This window comes from Rhea pennata, chromosome 25 (assembly GCF_028389875.1).
Source record: "Rhea pennata isolate bPtePen1 chromosome 25, bPtePen1.pri, whole genome shotgun sequence".
In the NCBI taxonomy this organism is placed as follows: Eukaryota; Metazoa; Chordata; class Aves; order Rheiformes; family Rheidae; genus Rhea; species Rhea pennata.
Genome location: NC_084687.1, coordinates 2768790 through 2782379, shown reverse-complemented (window position 1 = coordinate 2782379; position 13590 = coordinate 2768790). Strand labels below are relative to the sequence as shown.

At 62.4% G+C, this 13590-nt stretch overlaps 2 protein-coding genes across 2 annotated transcripts in view; both read left to right on the top strand.

The window, feature by feature from the left end:
• SORT1 (sortilin 1) overlaps window positions 1-13590 on the top strand; it is a 222261-nt gene that overhangs the window by 18400 nt on the left and 190271 nt on the right. The window lies entirely within an intron of this gene.
• On the top strand, window positions 6257-12642 carry ALX3 (ALX homeobox 3). Its single transcript, XM_062595224.1, has 4 exons — window positions 6257-6503; window positions 10194-10495; window positions 11617-11679; window positions 12364-12642. Exons 1-4 carry the CDS (start codon window positions 6257-6259, stop codon window positions 12640-12642), a joined length of 891 nt encoding a protein of 296 aa, XP_062451208.1.

Below are 13590 nucleotides of genomic sequence, written 5' to 3'. Positions count from 1 at the left end.
CACTCGCCGTGGCCCCCCCCGAAGCCCCCGGGGACGGCTCCCCCCGTCGTCGCCGGCCACCGAACAGAGCCGATTGCTTTCAGGTGTCGGCCGCTTAATACGCTAAATCTCCCCCTTAAGGAAGGGGAAGGTTTGGAAAAGGGGATATATTTTTTTTTCCTCTCTCCCCCCCCCACCCTCCCTTCCCCATCCCAAAAGCTAAACGCAAACCAGAAGGCGGTGGCCGGCGGCACGTTGGCTCCGCTCAGATTTCGCCGTCCTTTCGGGATGCAATTGAAGACAGTTGGCTCTTTATTTATTTTTTTTCTTTCCCTTCTCGTTTCCCCCCCCCCCCCCCACCCCCGCAAAAAATTAATTCTGCCCTGATTTTGCGGGCGGGGGGGCGGGGGGGGGCTGATGGGGATTTGTCCCTGGGCAGGGGGCTCTGCTTGCATCGCTGTTTATTGCAGACCCTCGGGAGAAAGCTCGTCCTTTCCCTGCAGTAAATTTTCCGCTTAGGTTTTAAGGGCAGAAAATGTTTTCCGGTGCTTTCCTGCCTCTCTGTCGGGAATGATTACTCCCAGATTTATTGGGATTTTGCACAGGAGGAGGCGATACCTGGGCTCTCCGAACCGCCGCTCGCCAGGATAACGGCGCAGGCAGCACTTGTCCGCCGCGGCCCTGATTTACGGAGCAAGATTTCTCCTGTCCTGGTGCGTATAATTTACTGGGGCTCTGGAAACGGCTCGTTAGGGCACAAGGCGAATCAACCCGGCCGTCCCCCAGGAGAGGGCCAGGGCTTCGTCCAGCCCGGCTCCGCGGCCCCCGGGGGCTTTCCGGGTTTCTCGGGGCCGTCTGCAGCCGGGGAAGCAGGGCCTTCGCTGGCGCGCGCTCCCGGCCCTCCTTTCAACCCCTTTTTTATTACTTTTAATTTTTTTTTTTTTTTAGTTTTAGTTTTTCTTTCTTTTTTTTTTCTTTTTAGTTTGGGAGCGCCGCGAAGGACCTGAACTCCCCAAACCCTTTCCAAAGCAGCCCGAAATAATCCTCCCCCAACCCCCCCCCCCACCCCCGTATCCCCACCGACTCCTCATTTTGCACGAGCACAAATCCGGCCTCATTAAAGCGCAAACCAGCCCCGAGCAGCGCGGCTCGAAGCCCGCGAAGGCGCCGCGAGCCGCTCGGGTAGCTCGTCCGGAGGCCGTTGCATCTCAAAAGCGCTTTGCAAATGCTTCTCCTTTTTTATTTTCCTTTTTTTAATTTGGCAGCTGCAGAGAACTGCTAGTTTTGACATTGCTCTGAATCGAGCCAAAATATTGGTTTTGGTTTTTTTTTTCCTCCCCCCTACCCAATTTATCTACACGAAATGCAAACGAAAACAAAAGCAGTTCAGCCCGGCTTTGCCGCAGCGTTTGCTTCAGTCTGCAGCGAACGCGGCTTGCTTTCCCGGATCGCGGTCCCTCGCTCGCTACTGCCGTCGTTAACTTAACGGCGCGCTTGGCCGCAGCTCAGAGGCGTCGCCGCGAAAGCGCTGCCAGGGCGAAACACTTTTTTTTTTTGAAAAACAACCGCAAGAAACTCCCCCAAAACTGCAGTTTTCCGCAAATACGCCTGGAAAATAAATAAATAAATAAATAAAAGTACCATTGCCATCGGTGGGGGGATGCATGGGTCAGCGCAACGCACGTACCCGGCCGCGATACGGCTCTGCCGGGTTAGGCAAATAGGTGGTAACATTTCTGCAATAGCTCATAACATTTCTGCACCAGCTTACGGGTTTATACGATTACGCGGGCAACGCGCGCGTCCGCGACACAAAGACCGTTGTCGGCATTCGTGCATTATTATATTATTTTATTATTATTATTATTATATATGGGAGCGTGTTTGTGTTTGCGCTTCCTTTGCGAGAACCGAAAGCAGGATAATTAGGTGCTTTCTCAGCCTCGTTAAACCCCAAATCTGGATTCGGCTCGGCGGAACTGATGGATTTCCTGCTACGTCGGTCCGAGCGGCTCCGCGTCCCGCTCCCAGCGTAACGCGAAACAGGATTACGCTCCGCAAGGAAAATTTCCCCCGGTGAATTAATAAAGTCGTTTCACTGCCGTCAGCGCGGGCGCTGGCCGGAGCTCTGCAACCAGCGTCCAGCTCAGGCGTCCTGAAATCGCAGGATTTTCTGGGATATTTTTGAGGCCGAGGGGGACGTGCAGACAAGCAAGGGCTGAGGATCGAAGCTGCAGCCTCACTGCTGTTTTAGCAAAAAAAAAAAAAAAAGGGCAAGCAAAGGAGCGGATTCCCTTTGCTGTCATAAGGTTGCCCGAGAGGGGTTTTTTTTTTTTTTCCTGCAGTTTTATGGGCACTTGGAAAACGGAAAATTTACCACCGCCCCTTTAGAGAGGGGCTGCTGTTTGATCTGAGCAAAGCAAGGCTGGAGATGCATTAAAAATAATAATAATAATGTTTGCTAGGGAAGAGGCTAAACCCTTCGCTGTAAAACTCGACCAAAAGGCCAGGGAGGAGCTCGGCGAAAGGCCGAGGCGCTGGGAGCGGATCCGCGCCCGGCCGCGGGCGCGCGGGGAAGGCCCACGCGCACGCACCGCACACACACGTTTCCCACGGCGCTATCCCGCTGGGCTCGGATTATTTTTTCCACCTTACGGAGGAGAAAACTGCACCTCAGTGAGACACAGGGACCTGCCCGAGCCGTAAACTGGAAGCTCATGTTGGCACCCAGCACGGGGTATAAACCAGTTGGGGATAAATCTCAGCTGGGCGTTAGATGGGCACAGAGCCCAGATGAGCCCAGGGCTCAGCCCGGTGGTGGAAACACAACCAGAAGAGCAGCCAGCGTGGCCAGCCGAGCCCCACGTCCTCCCCGGTCCCCCACCTCTTGGGCCTTCATCATCTCGCCCCAGCTGCCCTCTCCCAACCACGGTGTTTCTCCACGCCGAGGAAAAGACCTGGGTAGTGAGACGAGCAACTGGGCTGGAGAACAGCCTCCAAGCTCAGGTCCTGCTGCTCGCTCGCCGATTGCCCGGCACAGCCAGGGATGCCATGGGATGGAGGGTGCTTTGGTAGCTAACGTTGTCCCGTGTCACCAGGAGGACAGCGGTCCCCAGACCTCGACAGCGAAACAGAGGAGCCAGAGCTGAACCGAGCCGCCTCCGGGCTTCCAAGAGGAAGTTGCAGCTTCTTCTCAGCAGGCTCCCAGGAACTCGATTGCTTCCCAAACTGCAGATTGTCCAGGGAAAACAAAAACAAAATCCCTTGAGGAAAAGCTCGTTGGCTGGACCGTGGCCCTCGCCTGCCCTCGGAGACTTGCTCACAGCGCACCCGCCGCGGGGACGGAAAACAGAGACTCGCTGCAGGCTGGCACCAACCAAGGGGATCGGGGCGGCCGTCCCCTCCCGCTGCTCGGCCCACGGGAGCCGAGGGGTCGCTCAGGCCTCGGGCACCTCCTGGCTCGGGTGGGTGATGGGGCTGGTGGAGCCCAGCACCTTCGGAGGGAGGGACCAGAAATCCTGAAGGAGACAGGGAAAAGAAAAGGGGGGGGGGGAAAAAAAGCGTCCTTGGAGCAGGAGGATCCTGGTCCTGGGGGTGAAGGACTCCTCCATGCCGTGAGAGCTTTTCCAAAGCCCTCGGTAACTTTGCAGGTCTTGCTTCTGCAGGGATCTTCCTCCAAGCCGCAAAACTACGCAAATCCTCCCGGACGCCTGCTGAGCGCTTTGGTGACATCTCGTGATCCCAGAGGAAGAGAGGCAGCTCCAAGCCGCTCTCGGTGTTCGAGCATCCCAGCCAGACAAGCCAACGGGATTTGAAGGGAGGAAAAGAAAAAAAAAAATCCTCGCTTCCCGGTAAGCAAGAGAGAGAGACGGAAAGCAGAAAATGTTTGGTTGCACGCAGGGCGCCCCGCTGGGGTCCTCCCGGGGCACTTTGCAGGCCTTTCGCCGTGATCCATTTGGCGCAAGAAAATCCCGGGGCGGAGGGCAGCGACGGGCTCCTGCCCAGAAAAACAGCACCTCCCAAACCATCCTGCCCGGCCCCGCACGCCCCCGGCCCCGGCGAAGCCCCGACGGCACTCATCCCGCTGCTATTACAACTCCTTAAATGCCAGCAGTAAAACTTGGAGAGCTACGCTGAAACCAATAAGCCTTTACAGGAGTTATGCTATGTTTAATAACACTTAATGACTTGCTGCGTGCCTGAGGCCTTATAGTCCCTATTTAGCAATAATTTACAACATGCAGCGAGCCGCAGAGAGTCTAAAAAGGAAAAAAAAAAAAAAAAAAATCTCGGCAACGCCAGCTGCGGGGAAGGGGAAGCACCAGGGAAGGGCTGCATGCGGAGCGGGACTCGGAGGGAACCGGCGCGGGCGCCGGGCGAGGAGGGGGCGCGGGGCTGCCGCCGGGACTCTGTGCCAGAACGAGCCTGAGCCCAGAATAAAAATCCAGCAACTATTATTTTCTTTATTTTTATTTTTATTTTGCAAACGTGTCTCCCCCGAGCAGCTACAGTTCCCAGGCGGCAGGGCAGAGGGGTACGGGAAAGAGGGAATAATTAGCAGGGAGACGGAGCGTCATTAGCGGCGGGCACATCGGCCCCGCTCCGGCTTCTCCGGGTATCTCCCCTGGGTTTTGCACCACCCGAGCAAGTTTGCAGAGGGAGGGGACAGAGGCGCCGCAGATCCCGGCTCTTCCGAAGAGAAGAAGAAAAGGGGGAAAACCAGAATCGGATCCGGGCTGTTGCTATCCCAACATCGCCAAAACATCAACGACTTTCAGTCTCTCAATAATTACCTGCAGGGTTTTTTTTTTTTTTCTTTTTTTCCCCTCCAAATCTTTTTGCGCCAGACGGTGCCCCGGGGTCGGTGGAAGCCGGGGTCTGTGCCGTGCATTGGGGGAGCAGCAAAGGGAGGCGTAAAGCAGCACCCCTCTGCCTTGATAGGTGCTCGTTCCTCTGCGCTTGCTGTCTACTCCCTGCTTTGACGTTGATCTTTTCCGGTCTAACACCAAGCCTTTGAATCCCCAAACCTGTCCCCAATCATTTTGCACTTAACCCACCCCCCAAGAGCTGTTTAGCAGCCGAGCAAAATGCCTGGGCCCTGGAGAGGCCGTGGGCAGAGCTGCCCCAGGGCAGAGAGCTGCCGGAAAAGCCAGGAGCAGCCGGGGCTGCCAGTCAGCGCCGCCGCCTCGAAGGGGAGTTTCTCTCGGCCTCGCTTCCCCGCTGCCCCCGTGTTGCCTCCGAAGCAAGCGGATCCAAAGCGGATCGGCACGGAGGAGCAGAAAAGCGAAACAGAAAAATTCAGGGAGGGAATGACCCCACGGCCCAGACCGAATCCGGAGATCCTGGCCCTGTGCGCACCGGAGCAGGATACGACCCCCCCGGGCACGCGGGGCCGCGCGTCCTCCGCGCGCAAAGCCAACGCCAGCCCCGTTGCCGTGGGGCCGGCACGGAGCTCTGCACCCTGCGCCCCCGAGGCCAGGAAGGTGCCGGAGCAAGCAGGACCCTTTGCAAAATAACCGGAGCTATAGCGCGGAGCAAAGCCAGGAGCGCTGCAAAAATAAAAAAGAGCCTCGACGGCGGGAACGGCAGGAAGCGCGAGGCCGGGGCAAGGTGGGGGGGGGGCGAGAGGCAAGGAGGGTCCTGCCCACGGAGCGCAGAGCGGACGGGGCCCCGCGCTCCCCCTTTTCGCAGGGCCACGGTCATCCCCGAAACAAACTGCCCGGGCCTCTGCGCGGCCGCAGGGAGGGAAAAGCCACCCGCTCACGGGTCCCAGCTGCCTGGGACGGGGAAAAACGCCGGAGCGTCTCTCTAAAGACCAGGGAAAGAGGACGATTCCCGCCCCCCCCCCCGGGAATTCTAGCTGCACATAGCAGCTGGGGGTGAAGCTTTAAATCAAGGGCGGGCCCTGGGCATTTCCTGTAGCTCAGGCAGGGGGGAGAGGCGGGGGGGGGGGGAGGGCTGGGACGCCCCCCGCAGCCCTCGCCTTAAAGGCGGAGGGGACTTCTCGCGCTGTCCGACCTGCCGAGCTGCCCAGGACAGGGACCCCGGCGCCCTGCTTTGGGACGGGGCGGGAGGGGGAACTGGGGTTAGAGGGTTAATAAAGTGGATGGGAGGACACACGTGACTGGCTGTGGAGTGGTGGAAGTGAGTGTGGGTTGGGGGGGGGGTGCTTGGCCATCCCTCCCTTCACATCAGCACCATCCCCCTCCTCCCCAGCCCCGCACAAAATCCGCTCCCCATCGGCCGCCCCCCCCCCCCGGCCCCTCCAACCTGCGGCATGGAGGCGCGGGGCTGTCCGGCCTTCCCCCCGGGTCGCCGGACCCGGCTCCCTCCGGAGCCGCCGCGAGCCCCCGGCACCTTCGGGGCCGGCCTGCCGGGCCCCCCTGGGCACCCGCCGCCGCTCAGCCCCCGCCTGGCCCGCTGCCCCCCGGAGAAGGCAGAGCCCCGGTTCCTGGGGGCCGCCGGCCCGGGTCCCCTCACCACGGCCATCAGCGGGAAGCCCTTCTACGCCGCCGGGGCTGCAGGTACTGGGGCGGGCGGTGGGGTGGATGGGGGGAGCTGGGGGTGCTGCCACCCCCTTCCTGGCCCCTTCTGCTTTCCCCTCCTTCTCTGTCCCATCTTTCTGCCCCCGACTTTGCAGGGGCGGCTGCTCGCAAAGGCGAAGCCGGGGCCAGGCTCCTGCACGGGGAAGGGCCTGATCCTGCCCGCCAGCGCGGCGAGGGGTGGCAGGGCCCCCTCGGAGACTGCGACAGACATTTGGGGGGGGGGTCTGGGACACCGCGCCGGGGCTGCCCCCGAGGGTCCCGGCTCCGCCACCCGTGCCGGCACTGTGCAGCAGCCGGGCCGGGAACGGGGCAGCCCGACGGGGCCTCCCGGGCTCCAGCCCGTCCTCACCGTGCCACAGCCTCAACCTCAAAACCTCCCTGCGGCCCCCTCCAAACCGCCCCCCTCGCCGACCACCCTCCCGACGCGCCTGCTGTCGCGGCACGGCCCGAGCTCCGCAGGGGCGCGGAGGAGCCGGCGGTCCCGGGCAGTGCGCGCACGGCACTGGGGCTGCCAGGCTCCCCGGGGTACTGCAGGGCTCCTTCCCCCCTCCACCCCCCCCAAAAAAAAAATAAAAAAAAAAAAGAGAGGAAAAGAGGAAAGCAGAAGGGGGAAGAAAGAAGTGGGGGAGAGGCTCGGGCCGGCGGCCGCCGGGCACTCTGCTGTCGCGCGTGTCGGGACGGCGGCGGACTCACCCCGCGACACAAACCGCCCCGTCCCGGCCCCCCACCGGCTTTAGCCCTCCCCTCCACCCCGGCATTGCCGCAGGACCCCGGGCCCGGCCCCGCGGCTCCCCGGCGAGAAGAGCGGCGGCTCCCGACGGGCGGCAGCCCGCGGCCGGGAGACGTCGCCGTACCTCGGCGGAGGAAAAAACTTTGGGGAGGGGGGGGAAGAGAGAGAAAGAAAAGGGAGAAAAAAAAAAAAACTAAAAAAAAGCGAAGCCGCCGGCAGCGAGCGGGGCTGCGGCCGGGCAGCGCCGGGAACCGCCGGCAGCGAAGCGCTGCCCGGGCCCGGGGCTCCCAGCCGCCGCCGCGGCTCCGCGCCCCGCTCCCGGCCGCCCTCGGCCCGGACCCTCCGGCCCGGTCCGCGGAGCTCGCCCGTCTCACGGGCATTTTATCCCCCCACCCTTTCTCCTATTTTTTAATATATTAAAAAAAAACACAAAACAAAACAAAAAAAAACGCGATAGCCGCGGGGTAATGGGAACCAGGTGGGGCCGGCTCGGCTCGGCTCGGCTCGGCAGGGCGGCGGAAAGCAGGTAGCGCCGGGGCCGGGCCCGCTCCGCCGCTGCGCTTACCTGCTGCCCGAGCCCCGCGGCCACGGCGATGGGCGCCGCCGGCGCCTCCGCGTCCTCCGCCAGCCCGCTCCGTGCCCCGTCCCTTCGATAACGATCCCCTTGAGGTCTCCTCTCCCCTCCCGTTTAACCCAGTAACTGTACAGCTGGTCCCCAGCTGCTAACTTCACCAGCGCTGCAAAATCTTTTAGGGGGTATCGGTTGGGGGGGGATTATCACTGTCTTCCGCTTTCCCATCCACTTTGTCCCCTCACAGCTCTATGTTTATTTAGCTACACGCCTGTATCCTGCACCCTTCCTGCCTTCTCCTTCTTTCTGGCCATTTATTTATTTGTCTCCAACGCCGAAACCCGCGGGTCGCTCGGAGACATGGCGCGTAGCCTTTGAAACAGGGGGAAAAAACAAACCCAACGCGTTTATCGGACCGATTCGTGCATCGGCTTTTTCTTTCTTTCTTTTTTGCTTTTTTTTTTTTTTTTTTTTTTTTGCTTGCTTTGGGGCTTTGCTCTGGATCAGCTTAGTTGTTTTTGTCGTTAAAATCCCTCTGGCCTGGCTGTAACCCGGGGCTGGTCCAGCGAAGCCTTTCGGAAGACAAAACGGGGAGGAAATGGCAAAGCAGCCACAGCCTCTCTGCCATTACCCACCACTGGGACACAAAAATTGGTTGGTACCAGCAGCGAAGGGAGCAATCGCCCCTCAAACTCGCCCGGAGATAACATTTTCCCATTAATTCAAAGCAGCTGCACCTCTGCTCTCGGCTGCACGTAGTAACCCCAAATTGCCTTAATTAGGAAGCAACCGAAAATGAAAGAGGAAAGTCTGGAAAAAGGCGGCTTTGAGGGCTGATCGCTGCCACGGGGTGCAGAGCGCCGAGCGGGTGCCTGGGGCTGGGACGTGGCGGTAACAGGCCAGGGAAGAGGAACCGTCCCGAAGGAGGCGATTTCCTCCCTCGCTGGGAGAGAAAGCCCCGAGAAACAGCCTCGAAGCGCTGCAGGGTCCCCGGGGCCCGGCGGTGGCCTGATCCTGCCGCTCGGCAGGACCGGGCCCCTGGTGCCTCTGCGGAGGTGAAGGCTGGGGGTCTCCACCTGCCACGAGCCCTATGGCAGAGCTAGTGCCCCACAGGGGTGAAAACAGGGTAGAAAAACAGGATTTTCAGCTTGTTTGCCTCTTGCATGAAGTTCCTGTCCCCCTCCCAGGCTGCCCCCCGAGCTCTCCCACCCCGCGTGCTGGGTCCCTGCCTCATTCCCCCCCCCCCCCCTTCGCTGGGGCAAGCCCGGATGCTCTGTTTGGCTCCTCCAGGGAGCCGACAGCGCCCGGACCTCGGTCCGAGGCCGCTTGGCTTTGCTGGGCTCCCCGCGGCCGCCGCGCCACTCCCGCGCAGGGAGGGCAAAGCCCTCCCGGAGGTGCTGGTGACAAAGGCAAGCGCGGCCGCTCTTAAAGCGCACGGCAGAGATTTATGCCCTTGAACCCGTTTCAGGAGACACTCCGGAGAAGTAGCAGTGGGGGGAAGAATAACCCAAATTTATTGCTCTGGCTCCCTTGCGGAAGGCCTTGCAGGAGGGTGGGGAAAGGAGGCTCTCCCCCGAGGGGCTGTGCAAACGGAGCGGGATCTCCTGCAGAGCAAAGAGATACATATTTTTTTTTCCTACCACCCTTTCCAAGTGGTTTCCTGAGTTATAGCTGTAAGGAAACACTGGCCCAGGGTGGGCAGAGGCAGCCAGGCATGTTGGGATGGGTTGAATCCTGCCATTCCTGTGCCCCACGGAGGGGGCTGGATGCGGTTCAAGCCCGGGACAGCTCGGGGTTACTGGTGGAGTGGAGGCACCAGTCCATGCTGGAAGGGAAGCAGGAGGAAAGATGAGCGGAGCCGGGAGAAGCTCCCCCTGGAAGATGCTCCGGCGCTGGTGCCGATGGCAGCGCTGCCTCCAGCTGCGCTGACCGAGGGGCCCCGCGTGCCACCGAGCGCCCTCCGCTCCTGCCAGGCTTTCGGCCCCGGGGCGGCTCGGAAAGGCACCGGCGGCGCGGGGAGGGCTGAGTGCCGGCGGCGCGGGGGCAGCCCCAGCTCCCCCATGGAGGAAGGGTTTTGCCCACCACCCGCCGCGCGCCCGAAGGGAAGCTGCTTCCTCCCGGGATCAGACTCCCCCCACACACACCATATCCCACTCTGCCTTCACGGGATAACCAAAAACATGCCCAAGCCCGACGCTAGCACAGGGAACAGCTCGGGAATGCAGCCTTTGCCCCCCTCCTCCCTGCCGCCCGCTGCCACCCGCGCGCTTTGCAGCAGCCAGTTTGCGACCGCCGGCCGGGGTGGTGGGTGCAGCGGGCTCTTCGCTTTCCTTAACGCCGCCCCGTCCTGTGCATCTTGCCCCCGCAGGGAGCGAGAAGGGCTGCAAACCCGGGTACCAGCCCGTGCCCGCAGCCTGCTGCGGCCCCGTGAGAGCCGCGGCGGAGCTCGGCTGCTCGCTGGCAGCGCCCTTGGGCGGCCCCGGGGCCCCCAGGCTCGCCGAGTCCCTGGCGCTGGGGAAGAGCAAGACCAAGAAGCGGAGGAACAGGACGACCTTCAGCACGTTCCAGCTGGAGGAACTGGAAAAAGTCTTCCAGAAGACGCATTACCCGGACGTTTACGCGCGGGAGCAGCTGGCCCTTCGGACAGACCTCACGGAAGCCAGGGTGCAGGTACGGGCTGCGCTCCCGAGGTTCCCCAGCCCGCGGATCGGCCTCAGGCCGCACTGGCAGAGCGGCAGCGAGCCGGGGGGTGCTCTCGCCTCCCTCCTAGGAGGGCCCAAGCACTGGGGACACGACGCTGAGTTAAAAACTTGCTCGAGGGAGGATTTTGCAAAGCCCCTAAGCTCTAGCGGGGAAATCCCAGCCCCAGCGGTGGCTTTCCCCGGAGTACCAGTTGCCTCCGCCACCTCCCTCCGGTTCCTCCTTTGCTCACCGCCAACCCCGAGCCGAGTGCTCGGAAATGCGGCTGGGGCCGTAAGCTGGAGGAGCCGGAGCCCAGCGCCCTCCCAGCACCCCGTCTGCAGCCCTGCACCCGGGGAGACGCAGCCCAGGCCAGGGGCTTCGCGCTGCGGGGCAGCCCGAGCCCTCCCGCACCGGCTCTGCCTCCCAGAGGCTTTTCCATGCGGTTTGAGGCTTGCGGTTGGAAACAGCGGCAGAGCCGGCTCGGAGGGGGCGCCCGGCGGGGAGGGAAAGCAAAGGCAGGCGCCTAATGAAGCGAGCACCGGCGCGCGGGAAGCGCGCGTCTGGCCGGCAAAGCCCCGCGGTGCCGGCCGTCGCCCCGCCGCGCCGCGGGGCGGCCGCAGAGGAGATTCCCTGCAAACCCGGGATGCTCGTGGCCGGCGTCCTGGCGCTGCAGCCTCCTCTCCGGGCCCGTCGCCCCCCTGGCAGGACGGCAGCAGGAGGGGACGTGCCGGTGGGTCTGCAGCACCAAGCAGAGCCTGGAGAAAGAGCCTCGTCCTGCGTCAAACTCTTTGGCCGTCAAGGCACCGGAGTATGAGGAGAGAATAAGCAGGACTGGATGTTTTCCAGCAGACTGGAGTAATTCCTGCTCCTTTGCTAATGCAAAAGGCCAGCCACGGTGGAGGCCGAGCAGGGCTGCTCCCACGGGGAGCTTTCTCCATCCACCAGCATGGAGAAGGTGCAATCCCGACGGAGGAGCGGGCGGCGCCGGGGCAACCAGCGGCGGTGGGGTGCGTTGGGTGCTCTTTTCGTGCTGGGGAGACCCATCTGGAGCTGGGTTGACGGCTGTGATTCCCACCCCTGCTCACCGCGGCCTCGTCCCTTCCCTCCAGGTCTGGTTCCAGAACCGACGGGCCAAGTGGCGGAAACGGGAGCGTCACGGCAAAATCCAGGAGGTGAGAAAGCCCTTTGCAGCCGCCCGGCCTGGCCCAGCCCGTCGTGCCCCCCCAAGCCCCCTCCCCGGTGCTGACCCAGCTCGCCCCACTCCTGCCCTGCGGTAGCATCCGCCCTGCAAAGGGGCAAAAACCCGCTTGGATCCGTGGGGGAATTTCCATGGGTTGCACACAGCGGTTGGATGCAAAACCTCGGATCTTGGAGGCGACGGCTTTGGGGAGACCGGGGGAGGGGGTTAGTTCAGCCGCCGGCTGCTCCCCCTGCCCGCTCTGCCGGGCCCGTTCCCCTGCCCAAACTCCCCGCCACCGCGGTCCATCCCGGGGGTGGGGGGAAAATGCAGCGCTCCGTGGGAGCTGGGGCAGGGAGAGTGACGTGGGGTGTCATCGCACCGAACGGGTTCCAAGGGGCTGCGTGCTGCGAGGAGGCAACTGCTCCCGAGGAAGAAAGCTTGCATGCAAAAAAAATAATAATACACGCATATACATATATATATACACACGCACACACACAGGTATATATATATATATATATATGTGTGTGTGTGTGCATGTCTATATATAGTTGTGGCTGCACCCCATGGAGGGGGGGTTCATAGGGGTGGCGTGCTGCCCACCATCATCTGCATTAACCTCCCTCCTTCACCCTGGCATATTTTTTCCCCCTTCTTTCTTTTTTAATTTTTCCAGCTGCAGAGTAACCTGTGGCCGAGCCCGGCCGGTCCCTGCCTCGCCATCCCCGAGAGCATCCTGTCCCCTTGCACGGCTCCGTACCCCCGCGCTCACGGCAACGCCGGCGGCTTCGCGGGCGGCCCCGGTTCGCCGGGCCACCACCCCGGCCTCGGCGGCTTCTGCTCGCCGCCCGGCCTGTCCCCAGCGCCGGGGAACGCCGCCGCCAAGTCGCCCACCTTGGTGACGCTGCGGGTGAAAGCCAAAGAGCCGGGCAGCCTGCTCAGCTGGACAACGTGATCCAACCCCCCCCCTCCGGCCACCTCGGATAAAGACTCTAAAGCAAAAGTCGTCGCCTCGTAGGGTCACGTTCAGCCGCCCCGTGCCCCTTTCCCCCCGCGCAGACGAGGCGGGAAGATGCTTTCATCCAAACCGGCGCACGGGAAAAACCCGTCGCTCGCAGCGGTCCGGGCTGCAGCCGCCGCCGTCGTGGACGAAGCCGGCACAGCCGCGTGGGCCTCCGGCGCCGGGGAGGCAGCCCCGAACCGCCCGCGCCGGGACGCTGTGAGCGCCCGCGGGATCCGAACAGCCCCGAAACGCAGGCGCCTGGCCCCCTGCATCTGCAGGGATTTTGTTCTTCATTTATAAGCAATAAAACACACTCGTAAGTTCTCCAGGGCCACGCCTGGCACAGGCGGGAGGGCAGAGCCCTGCGGGGGCTTTGCACATGTCCCGTCCCCCCCACCCCTTTTATTTTTGCACCCCGTCCCACGGCCCATCGCCTGGCAGGACCCTCTGGGGACGATGCTGGGCCTGCGGAAAGGCTTCGGAGCGGCTGGGGGACGCGCGCCGGGGCAGAGGACCTCGTCCCAGCAGGCTACAGGGAGCTTTTCGAGGGGGATAAACCCAGGCTGCCCCCCTTCTCTCTCCCCAGAAACCCAACCAGCCAGCCTCCTCCTTCCCCGTCCTGTCTCTCTGCTCCCAAAAGCCAAGGTGACTTTCCCCAGGATGTTGTTAACCAGGCAAGAAGCCCTTCACCCCTGGCCGAGCCGGGGACTGCTGTTCCCCCACCGCCAGGGAAACTGAGGCACAGCCCGGTGCACAGCAAGCAGCTCCGGGATGAAGCCGGGCTTCGTCCCGGATGGGGTCCGTCCCCACCCCGGTCATCACCCCTTTCTGCATCATGCCCGTGCCTGAACCCCCATCCCCCAAGGACGGACCCACCTGATCCCGCAGCTTTGGGGACTG

Bases quoted from the DNA above. Each gene is read 5' to 3' on its own strand.
- ALX3 (XM_062595224.1), top strand. From the start codon at position 6,257: ATGGAGGCGCGGGGCTGTCCGGCCTTCCCCCCGGGTCGCCGGACCCGG. The intron at 6,504-10,193 runs GTACTGGGGCGG...TTGCCCCCGCAG, and splicing joins CTACGCCGCCGGGGCTGCAG to GGAGCGAGAAGGGCTGCAAA. The intron at 10,496-11,616 runs GTACGGGCTGCG...CCTTCCCTCCAG, and splicing joins TCACGGAAGCCAGGGTGCAG to GTCTGGTTCCAGAACCGACG.